Source organism: Saimiri boliviensis, chromosome 3 (genome assembly GCF_048565385.1).
Source record: "Saimiri boliviensis isolate mSaiBol1 chromosome 3, mSaiBol1.pri, whole genome shotgun sequence".
Taxonomy (NCBI): domain Eukaryota; kingdom Metazoa; phylum Chordata; class Mammalia; order Primates; family Cebidae; genus Saimiri; species Saimiri boliviensis.
Genome location: NC_133451.1, coordinates 82981359 through 83002103, shown reverse-complemented (window position 1 = coordinate 83002103; position 20745 = coordinate 82981359). Strand labels below are relative to the sequence as shown.

General features: G+C 34.0%; 1 protein-coding gene across 1 annotated transcript in view; it reads right to left on the bottom strand.

Moving 5' to 3' along the window:
* The window catches only part of MMRN1 (multimerin 1), a 61484-nt gene extending 42854 nt beyond the window's left edge, over positions 1-18630 (bottom strand). Inside the window, exons 1-3 of the mRNA XM_010334801.2 lie at positions 17902-18630; positions 4530-4649; positions 1886-1992 (exon numbers count right to left, since the gene is read on the bottom strand). Coding sequence (XP_010333103.1) covers positions 1886-1992; positions 4530-4649; positions 17902-18506 — 832 coding nt within the window. The 5' untranslated portion in view covers positions 18507-18630. The remainder of the gene's footprint in view (positions 1-1885; positions 1993-4529; positions 4650-17901) is intronic.
* Between the last annotated feature and the right edge of the window lie 2115 nt (positions 18631-20745).

Here is a 20745-nt window from a genome sequence, read left to right as displayed (position 1 = left end):
AGCTATATTAGATTCCGTCGTACGGCAACATGACATAATACACACATCTGCCGCTGGAACATTATTCCTGTTGTAGATTTCAGTAGAAAAGAGGCCTTTCAATAACAGCAGATACCTGAATTATGAGTGGTTCCAATTACACTTTTATGACAGAAGGTTATAATCAGAACTGTTTTGGGACATTTTTTGTCACTGGAAATTAATACAATGATTTGTAAACCTAGTATAAAAACTATCCACAGGTTGTGTCTAATTAGGATATAAAGTGTCATTAAGTAATCCCTAACCTACTTGAATTCATGATATTTCATATCATGCTTTGCAAAATGAGAATGTCAGGACACAGTTGATATTTGAAACTATCAACTAGTCTTTTGTTTCTTGCGTGTATATTTACAGTGAAGCTGTGGTATTTTTCTGCCTGCATGTACGTAGACCACCACAGTGATAAAGAATTGATTCGTAAGTATCAAAGGTTGAAGCATGGAGCAACAGCAGTTCTCATCAACTAGAGTCCATGACATTCTTTCTTCTGTAGACTTTTTCTCTGCCACGTGTCTACAAATAGGATGTGTAATAACATCCTAAATTTCTAGAAATGTGCTCTGCAAACAAACACTTGAATTGTCAAGAAATAATGATGGAATTAATAATCTCATAATATCCTTCTTCGTAGAATAGAAATACAGACCTCAGAAACAGAATTCTAAGTACTATCCAGAACTGTTAACAATTCACCAATTCTAGAAACAAATATGTTTTACCATTGTGAGTATATTTGTGTACTTCATGGAAATCAGAAATCAGGGCCACATTTGGGTCTTTTTAGATTATGCTAAATTACTTTATTTCCAAATATTTTCAGTATAGATTATATTTGATTTAAAAGTTTATTTTACCTGGTTATAAATGCAGTACATATTCATTCTATAGTCTGAAAATATATTGAATTTTTATAAGATCTTTGAACTTCAGGTCAGACCCAGAACAAATAACATTATGGCAAAATTTGCCTGCAGATTCTCTTTGTATGGGTTAGTAAAACCATAAATAATATCCCTAACTAAACTACAGGATTCCTAGAGCTTTTGTATTATAATTTGCTTTTTCTTAATGTGAATCATAATGGTTTCTCCACGCTTATATTAATTTTTAATCACAGTCTCTTACGCTGTTGATTGAATTCCCCACAACTGCTAATGGCCTTTCTTGTAACATTCATTCATTTAAAATATGTATGCTGATGCCATATCTTATTTTTCAAAGGAAATCTGTTTAAAGCCAAAAGCAAAATAATAGTCACATGGATATTAGGCCACAGTGGGTTACCAAGTGTTTGATCAGCCTTGCCACCAGAAAGTCCTTAAAACCTCAGTTGAAAAAAAAAAGAAAGGCTCCACTAGGATTTTAAAATAGAAAGAATTATTCATGGCATACTTTGTATATCCTTTGATACTAAATTTCATTCATATGCACATTATTTCAAATAGTTGAACTAGAACAAAATTAGAGGGTACTCTTATTTTTATATTGAGTCACTTCTAATAATACTTTGTTTAAAAGTAGAAAATTAGCATCCTTGATATTTTAATAAGGCATGTCTCTATAGCACATAGTTAAAAATAAGTAAGATATTCATCAGATTTCCATTTGCTCATCATATAAATCCAACATAAAAATGGGGCAGAAATTAAAGAATAGCTTATGAGACTTCGGGGTGCTATAAAAGCTACTAAGTTAGAAAGCTCAGAAAGGTAGCATTCCTAGGAATTTGGCTACATGCTAATTTACCTTGGTTCAAACAAGGAAATGCAATTCTTTTCTTCATTAGAATCAGTTTCTTATTGCTCAGAATTGTGATTATGAAATTTGTATTAGCATATACCTTTTAGCTGACATTTCGGCCCACTGTATCCAGGACAGCACCTCCAATCCAATGAGGTGACAATTTTATGTTGCATCCTGTAGATAGGATTGGATATCCTCTGAGATCTAGAAAGTTGAGCAATTGGGGGGAAATCAATTATTTGTTTCATATTAAATTATCAGTTAGAATAATAAATATAAAGTTTTTTATATTTATAACAAGCATTTATTAAGTATCATTTGTTATAATAATAATAATATTCATCATCAATATATTGCCTAATGTAGGTTTCTTTCATACATTACAAAAAGCATTAGTGGTTATGGTATTTGGTATTTTAAATTGATACCTGTCATTGGCTTTCTAAAAATATTATAGCTTCTCACTTGATAATATTTTTAGCTAAACCAAAAAACTTATTTTCATTCCAATTTCAAAGTTACATGGAGATAACTAATTCTACTTCAAGTCATATTATTTTCTATATTGCTATAATAAAGAGATATGTATTTCCTCCAGATCAATATCAAACAACTTGAAACAAATTAAATATTTGTGATCTAATTGAAATTATGATAATCACCATCATTTTCCAATTGAATTTTTCATCTTTCAAGTTTTGAAATTATACTACCTACTGTTTTTGTCATATAGTATTTCTCTAAGAGGGAGAGAAAGAGCAGGATAAGGACAGAGAGAGAAAGAAGGGATATAAAATGGGGAAATTTTATTTCTAAGATGAAACCACAGAACAGCAGAAGAGAAATAAGGAAACTATAGCACTTCAACACAACAATCAACATAATTAGTGAATGCTACTAAATTGTGAGTTCTGTGTATGTAAATGTAAGTCATAAGTACAATTTGGCTGTATTAGTCTTACCCATGTAACTTTAATATTTAGCTGATATGTATCAAATGGTCTGTAAAATGGGCACATACTATCTTGCTTAATTTTCATATGAGTTTATGATGAAGGCATTTTTATTATCCTGATTTGCTGTTGAAGAACCTAAAGAACAGAGAGACAAAATAACTTGCTCAAAGTCCCATATCTAAAAGGGGTAGAGCTGTGATTTTTAGTCCATGTCGTGTGGGCTAGCCTCCCATGTTATTATCCTGGAGTTTTCCACATGCAACTATATGGAGACAACAGTCATCCACATGGGTACACCCTAAACATATGGAGCAATAGCATTATAACAGATTGGGCTTTAGGGGCTTGGGTTTTAGTTTCTGCTATAACATGACAGGTAACTGAGTATGTGTGAGGCTATATGTTAGTTCTAAAATGAGCTATAAGATTCTTTCCATTTGTAAAATAATGCTAATCATTTACCTTCATTTATTTCAGTAAATTATTCTATCTAGTGAAATATCATCTGCAATCCCATAGTTAAAGCTAGGTAGGAAGTAAGGCAATTGGAAAGGGACTCTATAATATAGAGTTTGTAAGGATGAGCTCAAGCAGTTGATTGAACTACTCTTGGGGACAATATTCCTGCTTTGGCAAAATGAGTGTCTGTTGCATGTAACTCAGACATAATAAAAGAAAAAGCAGCAAATATGGCATAAGTATTAAAAATAGTGAATCAATGGACCCATTCAGAAGGCATAAAAAAGATAAGAGAATAAAGATAAAGTCTTCCGGTTTGTTTAAAGAAAAGAAAAGAAAATCAAAAGAACTCACCTTGAATCCAGAAGGGCAGTATGCTAGAGGTTACTGTGGTAAAGTTTTCATTACTAAAGAATTAGCAATGCATTCTTTGTGTCTCATGTTGACAAGGAAATTGTCACAAAGGGAGTAAAAGCTGAAAACAGAACTGGAGCTCAGTGCTCCCAAATCCCTAAGATGTGCTTAGCTCTCTGGACCATGAACCTTAGCTACTCCTCAAGGGACTAAGAAACACCTTGATTTTATGTATCCTTATTGTGCACTGTTCCAGATTGCCATGTGTCAGATTCATTGCCTGAGTTATTTGTATGACAATTTACATAACATTAGCCATCATCGCCTGAATAACAATTTGAGTTTTTATTGCAGGCTCTTCAGAAACACCCCCAGCTGAGCTACTGTGACTACATGAATTCAGAGAATTTATCAATTACTCAGCCCTATCTTTTAAGACAACAACATAGATTAAAAAAAAAAAAAAGAAAATCAAATGACACGGCTAATTATAATAGATGCAAGAAGAAAAGCTTCACTTAGCTGCTTTAATATGTCTAATTGTAACTAGAAGCTTTTCCAATTAGAATGTGAACCAAATTATAAACTTCTGTCTGACCTATTATGAAGAGAAAATGATAAATAAATCTTCAAAATTGTGCATGGATTTCATAAGCAATTAAAGGACAGGATTGTTGACCAGACAGAGCAAAAGAAATAGTGATAGTAAAAATAGTAACAAGCATGAGAATTAACATTTATTGAAGGCTCACAAAGCACAAGGCACTAGGCTAAATATATTATTCCATTATTTCAAATGAGTCTAAAAATGACCATATGAGGCAAATATTAGTGTCTACATTTTCACTTATTGAAGCATAATATGATGATCATCTCTTGACCCCACTATGTATATGTACCTTGGATGACTATATTCCTAACTATAACTTATTATGTTGCAAGCAGTGGTTATCTTCAAGAAATAATACATACCTCTGAGGACAGGATCCACTGGTCCAGCCACAAGGTCCTCTCCCACCTGGGACATAAGAGACCTGGTTGTCCAATATCACTGTGGGAGATAACCTGGTATGTACATAAGCACACCAATTCCTAAGGAAGATCATAATTGTTAGGGAAAAATTATTGTCAAAAAGAATTCTTTTCATCAAAATTATTTTCACAGACAAACGTCTATCTTAGCCATACTTGTATAATTGCTACTTAGCTTTAAAATATTTAAATATAAGAGAAAATACTTATTACTACATTGCTGTACTCAGGGAATGTGAAGAAACATTCAAGATCAAAATAAAGAAAAGAATAAATCAAAGCTAAAATGAAAAACCTGCAGGTTTAGCTGTAAGATAAATGAAAATGCAAGAATGTGCTTAGAGCAAGTATTAATATTAGTACTGAGATAAAGAAAAACTCAGATCTGGATCCACTACTTTTAATTATGTGCAGTAAAGTATAAGTAAATAAATAAGTGGTTTAAAAAATCAAAAAAGAGGAAAAGAACTGTTATTAGCTGCAGTGGATATGATTGAAACCAAACAAAATACAAAATAGTCTAGATGCAGATTATTATAATTAATAAGAGACTTCAGCAATGTAATTAAATATAAATGTTTATGAGTTAATACAAGATGAATTTATATTTATTTAATCACATGGTTAATATCAATTATACTTATCTGTACCAACAACAAATTCAAAAAGACAGTATTAACAATAGCAAAACAAACAAACAAACAAACAAAAAACCCAAGAATAATGTACCTGAGAACAAATTCAGCAAAAGAAGTGTTAGATTTAAGATGTAAAAATTTTAACTTTACTGAAAAACTTTAAAGTCCAATGAATCATGTTAATTAATGGGAAACCCAATGCAAATATGTCAGTTTTTCTCAAATTAATCTCCAAATTCTATGCATTTTTTCACAACAAATGTTAGTTTGATATAAGGAGTTAAATAAGCTTATTCTATAATTTTTCATATAATTAAAAAATTTCAGAGAATTCTGTCTCGGTATATATACTATCAGATTTACCTTTTGATAGTAAAAGTTGTAAATCTGGACAAGGTATATAAAGCAACAGTTTTCAGATGTTGGATAGTAGACAATGCAGTGATATGATTCTTAAGAAAAGGAAAATATGTGATGTTAGCTCCACATTCAATCTAGTTTCGTACCTGGAAACAGGTTTCAGACTGCATCACAGAGGAATGGATTCCAGAAAAGACACCAAATAAGGAAAATAGAAATCTCAGTTTGAGGATATCAAAGTGGTTAAAAAGTGTGACAAAGATTAATAAAATGAGGGGGACAGAGAGAAATGTCATTTTAAAAGTCAATATAAGGGTGCCCTTGAATCTTGGGCTGAATAATATTTTGTGCTTGCAAACAACAAAATCCAGATGCTCTTAAAATAGCATCCACAATGCCTAGCATGTAAAGCAAATAAAACTAGATATAAGAGAAAGCAGGAAAATAGGACCAATACATGGAGTAAAAATCCAATGAACAGAAAGAAAAAAAGAGACAGAGATATCATAGATGTTGGAATTAGCAACTCGTGACTTTAAAACAATTAAACATTAAACAGAACAAGAAGTATACAATATATGAATTAAAAATGGACTGGATGTGTTTAACAGAAGTTTGGACACTGTAGAAAGTAAGACCAATGAACTCGAAGACAAGGAATAGAAACCATCTGAAGTACAGAGAAAACAATTCAAAAACATAAATGAACAAAACTAAAGTGGTCCTAAGATTGGGCAGAATAAATATGTGAAGAAAAGAAGGGAAATTTTTCTAAATATGTTTTTAAAAAAATCAGCCCTCAAATCCAAGAAGCTCAATGAATTCCAAGAGGATAAACAAAAGTAAAACCTCACTTAAGTACATCATACACGAATTCCAGCAAACAACACATAGAAAGAAAAAAATATGTTAATTGCTTTATTTAATCATTCCACATTGTCATCCATCTAAGGCAGATAAATCGAGCTCCATAGAACTTATTGTGTTCTCTTGAATGAGCTGTTTAAAATTTCAGGCCTCTTAAAGAAGTAAGAAGACATGCTGGCACATGTTAAATCTTTGGTGACAATTGAGGTGAAAATAATGTGAAACAAAGAACTGGAAAAAGCAAGAAATAAAAATAAGAAAGATTTAAAACTGAGAGGACCGCAATAAAGGAATCTTTAAAAAATAAACTAGATTCCTCTTGCCAATGCAATGATGATCCTAATTACTGAGACTGACTAACTTCAACAGAAGCACAATTAAATTATCACTTGAACATTCTCTAAATGACTGTGGAGGGGGGAGTGTGGGGCAGAAACAATACAAGTATCACCATCACTACATGCTCAGGCCTCTGAAAAGAAAAAAATATATTCGTTCTCTATGAGGCAAAATGATAGTGTCACCTGGCAGAGGCCTTTTGAAATCCTAAATATTAAAACAATCTCATGACTAAAATAGTTGAGGAGGCAAAGAAGCAGATCAGCAGACTGCTCATGGCCCAGCAATCTTTGATCCAGTGTAAATTGGAAGAACTATCCACAGCAAAAGAGCCCCTGGTGTGACTTGTAATTAGGTTTATGCTACCAATGAAATAAGCTCATTAATGGATGTTAAAAATGTAAATACAGTTTTAAAACCAAATTCTCAGAAAATGTAGATTTAAAAATAGAAAATTAAGCATGGCAAAATGGTGACAGGCCGTTTAAAGGCAAATGCAATGATCCCAGACAAGCATTTTGCTTAAACCTAGTAATCCTTTGTACCTTTCTAGACTGATTATGGTGGATGGAGGGCAGTCACTTTGAAGTGTTTAGTTTTCCTTGGGGTCATAACCCTCCATCCAGCAGACCACATTTGGTATTCTCTTTCAGGGTAATAACTCTGTTGCTTTTGTGCAACAACATGTACAGAAAAAAGCTTTTATTGATTCTTTAGATTTTCCAAGTTAATAGGTAAAAGGTTTGTTCTAGGGAAAAACAGACATCTTTGGTTTTGAGCAAAGGCCTAGCCTGTTGAACATATAAAACAGAGAGGGGAAAGGATTCTATTATGATTCATAAAACTCGAAGGCTTGTGGATAATGAACTAAGAGAAGGCATCATAAATAAACGCTGACTATATTTCTGATTTAAACATTTTACAAACTCCATCCTTCAGGAACCTAGTGAAAAGACTAAATGTAAAAAACTTCCATTAATTGACTAAATAATGGCCCAGTCATACCAATTCTTCTCCTGAACTGAGTGAGAGGGGACTGAAGCAAAAAAGATGGCTTTAAATAATGACCACACAGAATATTTTCCCAAGAAATAAACAGACAATCTAAGAATTAACATTATTCAGTTATATCAGTCCTTAGAACCCACATGAATAGGTTGCTTGTCATCCAGTTCAAAAGAAGCAAAATACTTAAATTTTCTTTTTCTTTTTCTTTTTCTTTTTTTTTGAGACAGAGTCTCATTCTGTCGCCAGGCTGGATTGCAGTGTGACGATCTCGGCTCACTGCAACCTCCGGCTCCCTGGTTCAAGTGATTCGCCTGCCTCAGCCTCCTGAGTAGCTGGAACTACAGGGTTGTGCCACCATGCCCAGCTAATTTTTGTATTCTTTTAGTAGAGATGGGGTTTCACCATGTTGGCCAGGATGGTCTCGGTCTCTTGACCTTGGGATCCACTGGCCTCGGCCTCCCAAAATGCTGGGATTACAGGTGTAAGCCACCGTGCCTAGCCAATACTTAAACCTTCATGTTAATGAACTGTGGCTTTAATTGACACAATAGTATGAAAATACCAAGTCCTGAAGATATTCATTAGAAGTCAAGGTAAGCCAATAAAATTGCCACCATAAGCCAAGGCAATGCTATATAATCTTCTTTGAGAAGTTGGAGATTTTGTGTCTGGAGGAGACTTTATGGGTTGAAGGATCTGTGTTTCCCATCATCCCCTTGAACTTAGAGATTTAAAGGCAAGCAAGAGGAAAATGAAACAGGACAAGGCAGTCGTAGCTACTTCTGAAAATTAACACTCTCTCGAAGAAATAGGATTATCAGGTGACTCTAGTAATAACCTCTCACACCTCACCTAATTTCCACCCATGCCTCTCTGACTTGAGACAGTATAAGATCTAAAATAGGTCGGGCGCGGTGGCTCAAGCCTGTAATCCCAGCACTTTGGGAGGCCGAGGCGGGTGGATCACGAGGTCAAGAAATCGAGACCATCCTGGTCAACATGGTGAAACCCCATCTCTACTAAAAATACAAAAAATTAGCTGGGCATAGTGGCGCGTGCCTGTAATCCCAGCTACTTAGGAGGCTGAGGCAGAAGAATTGCCTGAACCCAGGAGGTGGAGGTTGCGGTGAGCTGAGATCGTGCCATAGCACTCCAACCTGGATAACAAGAGCGAAACTCCGTCTCAAAAAAAAAAAAAAAAGATCTCGAATAACCATTTCTTTACCTTGTACTAAAGATGATTACAATTTGCAAATGACAACATTTGCATGTATCAATAAATTCATAAATGCCAGGGGAAGAACTAAGTCTCTGGTGGGATGTAATTTAGAGAGAAAAATATTAATCCCTCATAAGAGATCATTTACTTACGTTATTCCTAATTTACTTCCTGAAAAATACTATTGTCTTAATTATAAGATTATTACTGCATGACAATACATCCCAACAAAACTTAGCTGTTTGACCATGACTAATGGCAAAATTATGAAATAATAGTGTTGTATGTCATTTTACACTAAACTCTTGAGGTCCAGAGCAATAAAATCCCCAGCCAATTTAGTGATAAGTGGGACAAACATATCCTAAATATACAAGAATTATTCTTTTTTACATAAATGTTTACTACTTTTCGCAAATCCAACCTGCTCATTTTATTCTCAACTCTGTGAATCTGACACATGTGGTTAATTCCTCCTCTCTCTCTTTTAAAAAAATATCAATTAGTAAAAAAAATAGTTTGTTTAAAGAGGAAAGTAGAATTTTAAAGCCATCTATATCTTAACAAACCTATGTTTATTGATGTCAATAATCAAGGAAAAATTTCAACTAACGCCCCATTTGGTTCAACATCAGAGCTGTCAGCAATACATGCTTTTTTTCACCTCGCAAGTCAGAATTAGAAAATCATTTCCGATGATGAAGGACTGCCTGGTGGACAAGGATTTTATTCTCATTTTAACTCCACACATAGGAGCGAATAAAGAAGACAGCATATTTCTGTGCAGAGAGTTTTTTGTTTTTTCTGTTCCTGAATTAGGCAACGGTGAGGGGTGGGGACAGTAGGTATACCTGTATAAGCAAAAGAAAATAAAGTTTCCCTGAAAATTTTCCTGTCACATAGTTGGATGCTGGACCCTGGCTACCTGCTTTGAGATCTTGCCTCCACAATTTATTAGCCATAACTTTTTGTTAAAAATGACTTCTTCAGGCCGGGCGCGGTGGCTCAAGCCTGTAATCCCAGCACTTTGGGAGGCCGAGGCGGGTGGATCACGAGGTCGAAAGATCGAGACCAACCTGGTCAACATGGTGAAACCCCGTCTCTACTAAAAATACAAAAAATTAGCTGGGCATGGTGGTGTGTGCCTATAATCCCAGCTACTCAGGAGGCTGAGGCAGGAGAATTGCCTGAACCCAGGAGGCGGAGGTTGCGGTGAGCCGAGATCGCGCCATTGCACTCCAGCCTGGGTAACAAGAGCGAAACTCCTTCTCAAAAAAAAAAAGAAAAAAAAAAAAAATGACTTCTTCATTTTCTGCACAACATCTACAATAATATTATCTACCTCACACGATTGTTGTGAGACTAAATGACTTAATACAAGTAAAATACTTGCTGCTGCTGCTTCCACTGCTGATAATAATTAAATGATTCAGAGTTTTTCTGGGATTTTTTTTGAAGAGTATATATGTAATATGGCATCAATATTTTTTGCCTCAGATGCAAAGAGACACAGTTCCTGTTTTGCTTCTTTAATGATCTGATAAATTAATCTTAACCATAATTGCTTGTATGTTTCAAGTCGATAATTTCCATAAGGCCAATACAGAAGACCATCATCATGATATATGTTCAATTCAGATGATGAAGCTTGCCTTTCAGGGGAAAAAAAAAAAAGCCATTCAGAATGTCTCTACAGTCTTAAGAAGTCATGAACATAAATACTTCCAAAGTGTTATAGAATCTATTAAAACTTTTATTTTTTCCAATCAAGCTAGAAAGGTAAGTTTTCTTTTATCAAAGTATTTATTTGAAAGACTATAATTTGCATATAGCTCGCTAGTCATAAATGAGAAAACAGTCAAAGGGAAATATATACAACATGAAAAAAGATAATAAAAATGGGAAGCAATTATTTATACTTAATAAAAAGATTCTTGATATGTAAATTATATTTAAATGAAGCATTAGACTTTTGATATTTAGCTTTGGCTAACAGTCCAAAAGACAAGTTCATCTCAATACTTATTTCCTTGAGAAAATCATCATTTTATTTCCTAACAACAAAATAATTTATGTTTTTGGTTCATTTTCTTTTAGTGTATCTTTATATACTTAATTCTTCTACAAAATTTTATTTAGTATTCAAGCTGAGATAAAAATATCAGTTTTATAAAAGAATCATAAAATACATTGATATTTAAAATAATATTTTGAAAGCAATTATGCAAAGCTCAGATATAGGGTATTTCAGATACTTTTATTTACAGTTAATTTAGGCTTTAAGAAGAAACACTTTTTTACGTACCAACTTTTGAAATAATGTATTTGTCAGGTATCATTAATTTGCTTTCTGAGCAGGAAGAGCATGGTGAATGTAATTGAGTTTTCAATGATAGATGACTGTAGAGTGCCTCACAGCCACAAATTACTGTCTATACACAATATTGTTAGTGTAAAGTTTTAGAATGAGTCAAATGTATCCCCATCATAGAATGTGCAGAGTTTGCTTTTTAGATCCAACCTATTTTCCAATTTTAACATCAAAAGTATATATTTAGAGTAGTACATCAAATTAAATATGTATAGCATATATATCTTTTTTAAGTAATGATTCTTAAAGTATATCTTTAATATAATCTTTTTCATAAATTTGTTTTATTTTACCTAATTTTATTTTTTGTTTCCCCCACCCTTCCCTGCACAACTGTGACTTGAGCATATCTGGGGCATTGTAAACTGTTTCTATTCCAGTAGGTGTCAGGCTTTCCCAGTGTGCAGACCACAAAGGCACCTAACACAGGCCTTGATGCACAATCCTATGCTTAATCCAGTTCCTGTAAAGTGACACTTTCAGCGTTTACCCCAAAATAATAAATTTAAAATTATAGTTTTAGATTCAGAAAAGCGGACGGTGTGCAAATACAAAAAGTTTTTACTTAGACATATATAAGCACTCATTAAATTCTAACATATGAAATGAAATATATAGCAACTTAGTAGAACTAGCAAAGTAATGAAATAAAGAATGTAATTAATGAGGAAAAGTTGATAGAGAATATACTTTATATAGTGTTTATTTCACCGGCAGTAATATAATAGATACATCTATTTCATAAAGACATAAGAAAATACACTTCGGTATAATGTTTTCTCTTTAGAACTTTATAGCATGCAAGAATAATCCATTTTGGATATTATTAGGTCTAATAACAGCTTTGCAAATGACACATAAAGTTATCTGATCAGATAATTCACTTCTAAAATCTATTCATAATTCACACAAATAGAATAGAAAAAAGTCTATCATGATAGACGGCAGAATTAATTTAATGCTTAATTTTTGTAATTTAGAAATATTTTTCTAATTTGTCATTAAACTCAGAAAAAAACTCTCCTGTTTTTTCCGCATATTCAGATTTTACCTTCCTCTGACCCTTCTCATTAACATGTTAACATATGTATGACCCCTCTGTATGTAAAGTAAAATATAACAAGAAACAAACACACAAAAAAGATAACTGTTTGGACTAGCCTTGGTTTCTGATCACTCTCTCCTTTTTTTCATAAAAAACCCTCCTCAACTGAGTTGGCTTTAACCGCTTTCTTTTGCCTTCCTTCATCCCTCAGTTCCCTCAGGCCAGAGAGCACAGTGATCACTCAGCTACTCATCATCTCCATGTCACTGAAACAGTTACTACTTCTCAGTCCTGGTTTTGTCTCTCCCGGCAGCATTTGACACTGTGGATCACATACCTCCTGCTTCAAATAGTTTTTCCTCTGCTCTGTGACACCGCAATTTTATAGATTCCTTCCTGACTTCTCTAGTCACTCCATTGAAGGTTGCATTCCTGGCATCCACCACCATCAGTCCATCAAATACTAGATATTCTCCATTCATAATCCTAGGTCCTTCTTTCTTTCAGTATCATCTGCATTTATGACTTAATACATTTCTATACACCAATGCTTTCCCAAATTTATATCTCTAGCCTTGATCTCCCCTCTGGGTACCAAACCCGTTTAATAATCCGTGATTTTACAGAGTTTTATTGAGTTCCTTCTGTGTGCCTGGCACTGTTTTAGGCAGCAAATAGAGTAGCAATAAGACAGGCAAGGTCCCTGTTTTCATGGGATATATTGCAGAAGGACATAAAATACACCACTGTCTAAATAAATAGAATAATTTCAAATAATTCCTACAAAGAAAAAATAAGGGTGATAAAATAAGGAGTGGCAAGTAAGAGGATAGATAACTTTAAATTGGGAGGTCAAAGAAGGTCCCTTGGAAGAGGTGACATTAAAGCTGGAGGTGCAAGTGGAACAGGAGTCCCTCATTATAAAGGGCACAGAGACAGCATTCCAGCAAGAGCAAAAAAAGTTTCCTTGAGGTCCATATTAACTTGCTAAGTTCGATAAACAGAAAGGAAGCTGGCGTGGCTGGAGGAAATGAAATGAGTGAGTTTGGAGCATGACAATGAATAAAAGACCAAATTTCACAGATTTTAAGACATACGTCTCTGAAATCAAGACTGTGTCTTGAAATCAATTGCATCTTTCAGTTATTAGTGGTCAGGCAGCAGTTGTTGCTATTGCCTTAGAAATACTTTTCTGATTGCATATATAACTTTCATTTAAAAAGTGATATATGCAAACTTCTTAAGTGATAGATGATCAAAATCTCAAAGTCTGCAAGACAAACCTGAAAATTCAAAGCAAGTACGTTGTCATACTTTTCCTTCTGATTAGTACCTAAAATAATGTGTCACTTACAATAATGAAGTCTTACATCCAGTGAAATGCAATAATCTGACTTAAATGTCCTAAAGATCTCTCCCTTGTGTGGAGCATTGATTATGGTAGACAAGAGTGGAAAAAAGTGGACCGTAAGGACACTGGTGTTGAATAATGGCAACTAGAAGACGGAGAGAAGCTGAGGTATTTGGGATATGTCAGAGGGGTAACAAGACTTTTTGATAGATGAGGTAAAAACAAGGAGGGAAAGAAAAAAAACCCAAAGATATTTTCAAGGTTTCTAGTTATGGAACTAGCCATTCACTGATTTGATAAAAATTAAGAAACATGTATGCAGGGGTTGAGGATTGTGGGAAAAATTAAGTAGGCAGTTGGATTGTATCATTGCCTCATTTCACCTATTATCCTCTGAGGCAAGATTTACTGACCCCATTCACAATGGGTAGGCTATTCCCCCTATTGTACAATTACTTAAGCTTTGTTCAGAATCAGCATTTGTGATTCATTGTTATTCCTCCTCTCACTTCTACCACTGGGTTGTTGGCTTCATAAGGCAGGACATGTAGGAAATCTTGTTCATTGTTTTACTCCCAGCACAAGCACAGTGCTGGGGACAAATTAGGTGTTCAGCAAATATTTGTTCAATATATAAATACACTCTAATCCTAATTTCTTCTTTCCATCTTTCCTATTTCAAAGTGCTTGGTCATTGACTAACACCCATTCTGCCAGACAGAAAACCACAGCTCTATTATAGCCAGGAGTTCCTGCAATGCTAAAAAAAAAAAAGCCTACAAGATGAAACAAAAATATGCCAGAATAATCCTGAATAATCTAGAAAAGAAAACTGTAACAAACATAAATAATCTTTTACCAAGAATTATTATAAAATTCCAAGAATGGTAGGAAAGAAAAAACCTAATATGAGTTTATTTTAAATAAACCAGAATTTTTTCATAAACAAATGCAAATATTTATTTGGGAAGCTTTCTTCTTTATATTCACATACTGATCCTCATATTTCACATTCAGTTTGATTAAATATTGATTTGGTATTGTTACAGAGACTACTAGCTCTGAAAATAAGGTCCTCTATGCAAAAAGATACTATAGATTCATTATAGTTTTTATGCAGTGTCCTAAGTGCAGTGAACAGGAGAATTCAAAGAGACCTGTAGGAGCAGTTAGACGGGCCACCTAATTTCACCTGAGAAGGCTGCCTGGAGTTCTTATTAGGGGTGAAAGGAGACAATGATGGCAAAAGAAGACCATTGCTAGTCAGAGGGGCAAACAGAGAAAAGAGGTAGGTTTAACAAACAGCATGTATTGGACCAGAGAACTACTTATTTGAATAGGCAAGAAGTGGCAGAAGATGAGATTGGGGAGGTAAGCAGGAGCCAGGTCTAGGATGGCATCCTATGACTAACTGGGTGACAAATCTGATTGTGCTCTGGAGGCAACCAATAGCCTGTGAAGCTACATGAGCTGGGAAGTGAACTGGTCACTCCTATCATCTCACTTGTGATAAGAGACTGTACCTGCTAAGGGAGTATAAGGTAGGAGCTGAGAGCTATGACTCTAAAGCCAGCCAGCTTGGACTTGAATCTTTACCTTGAGCTTTGTTAGCTAAGTGATCTTAGGTAAGCTACTTAATCCCTTTGTAAAGAAATAATGATAGACTCTTACTCTTCTTTATGGAGTTATAGTAATGATTAAATGAGTGACTATATTCACTCACAACAGCAGAGTACTAGGAATGTATGCCATATAATGTTTGCTACTAATAGTATTATTATTATTTGCCAATCAAATAAAAATGTGAAAGACTTCTTTTGACCTTATCAAGGGTTTTCAGCAGCACTGTGTCCACAGTGAGGGACCCAGGTTTTCTCTAATGCCATTGTCATTTGTCTGGCCTAGTGAGTAAGGAATCTTGGTAATCGAAAGGATTACTAAAGAGCCCCTCAGGCTCTCCAGGATCTCAAATGATAGAATCTCTAGGTGCAGCTGGTGCTTTTCCATAGAAAGAATTTAGGATTATTTTTGTTGGAAAATCCATAGGATAAAGTTCTGTTCAGTGAATTATACCCTTAATATCCTGTTTTCCCATAGCACATATTAAAAATTTTTGAAGTCTGATAGATATGTTAGTGTTTACTCTTTATAGGGAATATTCCTTAGATGCAGGAATTATTATTATTTTTTAAATTCTATGTATCTCAGAGCTTAGCACAGTGCTGGCGTATGATGGGCAAATTATAAATAATCATCAAATAAACAAGTATTTCCAAACTTTGAAAACAAGGACCTTGGATGAAACAACTAACATTTATGTAAAAACTAGTATTCATCAAACTATTAGTTACTAGTTGTAATTATGACAACTGTATGCCACTTTCTATATGATATATAAAATTTAAGTGCTATGTTAATTTGAATTGTCTGTTTATTCTGTTTATTATATTTCCCTTTCTATTAAAAATGCTTAGCTATAACATCTCTGAAAAGCTCACAATCATTTTCCAAGAATGTCCATGAGTTTTATTGTAAATACTTTTGAAAAAGTTAATTGCAGCCTCTAATAAAATATGATTAACAGAAATGATGTATTCAAATGATTTAGAAAAAGCTCTCAATAAGTGATAGTTCTGATTATTATTTAATAGACAAAATCCTGTTGTTCCCCAAAATGAGAAAGAATACATGTCTATTAAATGTCTGTTTTAGTGGCAAATCTACTTGTCCCAAAGTGAACATTTTGTCATCTGTACCATTTGTTTTACAGCAAGCTGGGATTGTTCCAAAGTCCACCAGGTGAATACGTTTTTTGTGACAATCAGATTTACTTGTATATTTTTAAAAAATTCTATAACTTTTGAAATATAATAACAAATAGCCTTGAATAATAAACAATTAGAAATAAGTAAATTCATTGGCTTGTATTCTTCCCAGTGTCTCTCTTCTTCTCATCTTTATATCAGCAACAGCTTTAACCATATGCCTTTCACATAGCAGGTATCAACTTCGATTTTTAACTTGATTTTATTATTAATAAAATGTTTAACTCCATTTTGCTCCCAAGACATGTCTGGTGTCTTAACTTTATTGTATTACATGTAAAAACTATTTGTAAGTTTAGTTTTTTAACACTAAACTTTTAGTATTCTAAACATACAGATGACTCTGAACATTAAATGAAAAATATTGACCCACCCAGATTTTTTTTTCTTGTTTATTTTGATTTGGTTTCACTGCTTTAAAGACCCTCTTTAACAAGACTCCTTTAAATTTATTTTATTATTTTACTTCAACCATTCAAATGGCTCTAATTTTAAATCGAAATTAATTTGAAAAATAGGTTTTCTGATTCATCACATTCATGATGACAACAGAACTCAAAATAATAAAAAGTACTAGCAAAATTTGAGTTGTTGAGCACCTACTCTGCGAGGAGCATGCATCTAAGCACATTTCATTTATTTCAACCTGAACAATAACCCTGCAAAGTTTTATTTTTATTGACATTCCCTGTATCATATCTGTAGTTTACATATGAAGAAACAGGGGTTCAGGGAGATCAGTTGAGTTGCTCAAAGTCATTGAACTAGACCATACTGAAGCCAGGATTGCACCCCTGGTGTGCTTGGTTCAATCTTTGATAACCGTATACTTTTTATAATACTGCTATTCCAATTTTCAAATTTGTCCATGCCCCAACTTTATTTTTTTATTTTTATTATTTTATTATTTTATTTTTATTTTTTGTCTTTCATATTGCGGGCATTGTTGGGAACACAATCAACATATCCTTGAGCTGAATTAAACAAACTAACAGCCTCGGTGGTGTTACTTTGCTTGCAATGGCTATTATTCTAAGTAAAACCGCCTCTATGAGTGAATTGATAAGTGAATGATTATTTCAGTTAAAACAAAGTTGCTGCGTTTTATTTGTTCATTTTTCCTTATGAGATAAATTAGCAATCACCTTATCTAACTGAAATGGTGAAATTCTAAATCTGATCCAAGTTCATCTTGAATTTGAAATACTTTTCTGGGAGTGAGGTAAATTTCACTTGCAATTTTCTAGACCCCATAGGACAAAAAACAAAAAGAAAAGAAGGTTTCTTACTTTCCTCTAGTTGTTTCAAAACTTGATTTTTGGTAGTCAGTTCTTCGGCTGGGACTGCTGTCACCCCTGCTGAGGTATGTTTCCCGTGGGCCTCGATTTCCCGTACCTCCACTGCCTCCAACACCTCCAACTGCGTTTAGAGAAGTTGCTTGTTCATTTGACTTTCTGGCAAAACTCTGAAGAAATTTCAGTGTAGAATTGGAAAGGACCGCTGATTCTGCTCCAGGATTGAACTTGATGCTAGGTTTGGTTGGGAGGGTGAGATTTTGGAACTTGACAACTCCTTCTGCTTTCCCTGTGGATGTGAGAGTTTGGTTTCTCACATCCTCAGCAGGTGCACTTGTCTCTGAGGGAGGCAGTGTTGATTTAAGAAGACTCTCTTCAGAAGTTCTTGCCTCTGGAGTTGTAACTGTCTCTGCTGACATGACCGGAGTGGTTGGCAGTATTTGCAAACTTTGCATTTTATTTGGAGGAACTGAAGCAGAGGTCATAGTCTTCTGGGGGTTTCCATCCTCAGGTATAGTCCAAGAATGCTTACTGTTGTTAAGCCCAATGCCCCCACTCCATAAACTAGAAAGCAGAACAAATAATCTTGCCCCCTTCATCTCAGTAGTTTGAAGCAAGAAAGCTCATGTGAAATTGGAGGACAAAGTCCGCGTGGCCTTTTTGATAGCTGCTTCCACACTGAACCTGCTAAGACCGAGCTTTGCCAATTTGAGATGTGTAGAGGAAACAGGTTTCTGTGTTTTGTAGTGAACTCAGGAAGTTCAATTTCCTGTTTCTGAAGGGTTTTTGTGATCTGTGACCTCTAGTGGTATGGCTCTATGGCAGTGCTGAAGGATCTCTGACAAAGCTAAGGGTAAACGGGAAAACACAGGCAATTATTATCTTAAATCCATGAGAAAAACATGAAGTAACTTTCTTTTCCTGAGCACACCCGTGTTTCATGTTTCACTGATTTCAAAGAGAAATTTCAGTTTCATGATGGAGAGCGTACAATTTTGTTTATATAGGCTGATACAGGAGTTTAACATTTTGTTCTACTACATACGACACTGAGAAAAAAGTTTTTGATACTTCTTATCTGCTGCACTCTATCCAAAGAGCTGCATTTTGTTCAAGTGCATATCCATGTGCATACATATAATAAAAAGCTTGTTTACAGTGTCTCTATTCTCTCATACAGCATATATACCTTAAATTATAAAATATCTCTCCATTTATCTATCTACATATCTACATATATATCTCCTTATTTTTATAAATACACTTCAGCTATGTTATTACTTTACCAGGAACTCAGTTTAAATTTTGCTCCTGGAACTTCTATCAGAGATACCCACTAATGGAATAAATAATCAGAATTTTACTCCCTTTATTTTCCAATCCTGATTGTCTAGTAGTTGGGGGTAATCAATATTTTACCAGTAAGGGATAGATAAAGAAAAAGTGGAGTCACATAAAAATAAATTAAAATGGGATCATATAGAATGCTCTTAGACTTTTACTGTAGGACAAAATTATACTAGTTGTAAGTAGCAGATAACTATATTTATCAAAGAGTTTTATAAGGTTTTCTTTTCTGGTAGAGATGCTTCATGAGATTTATGATTTAATTTCTCCAGCAAATCTCTAATCCTCATACTTCAATTAACCTCTCTCATCTATTAAATTTCATAGCAGACTGTTTAGATGTATAAACTAAATTATAATAGTGCATTCATTCACTAATTCATTTATTTGTGTATTCATGCATTCAGGAGTTACCTAACCCCTCATTCTGTGCAAAGTACTCTCTTATGTGCATGTGCTAGGACTATAAAGAAAAGCAAAAATATTCTTTGCTGTCAATTTGCTAATTGTTATGTTATTTGAAAGCTAGATCCACATGTAACCTATCTTTCTGTCAACTTCTGTGCCAGGCATTAAGCTCTTGCTAAATATTCAGTCACTAATTATTAAACTATTATTAGATTTTATTATTTTATTAGATTATTAAATTTCTTCTTTCAAAATTAGAGAATTGGAAATCTAATGCCTGCTTGGTTATGTTTTGTTGTAGATATTTTCTCTAGTCCTTATTCCTTGACACGGTGTAACAGGATTTGAAATAAGGCCTAATTCTTCCCTGAGCTATAACTACTTGGGCTTAATATTTTTTTCTTCCCTCAATCTTTGCCATTTATTTCCCTAAGTGTACTGTTGACCTATTAGAGAGTTTATAATGTGGGGTTATTTAAACTAAGACAATCATCAGCAACCCCAATTGACTGATATGGAGTACAAAGCATCTGTTTCTCAGATATACCACAGAACAATCCACAAACGCTGCCTTAGTACAAGAGCAAAAAGGTCCAACACAGACAATTCAGGAAGCAATTAGTTAATAAAAAGAGTAATAAAACTGCACAACTCTAATACAAATATGGTTTTCAGTACAAAGAAAAAGGCATTACAGTGTCTTTACCTGGAAAAGACAGAAGAAACTAGCTTTGGCTTATAGAAGAGCAGTAATTACATAAAATTTAGGAAAAACATTCCCATTTACATGCAATTTTACAGAAATTTTCTGAGATTTAGTAAAAACAGATGAATAGAGTGTCTTGAAAATTTATAAAACTACCAGAATAATCACATTTATTGATTTTTTTCTCTTCTACAGTTTGAAAGTCTGTTCAAACCTGGTCTGGCAAGTGAACTTTAGTGGTAAAAGGTCACCCATTGGATCTATAACTGATAACAAATAGTTATCCAATGATAATAAAAACTAAACAAAGCAAAGCAATTCATTTTACCTCTTATAAGGTATTGACCAATAATGACTTTTGTTTATCCCCATCCTAG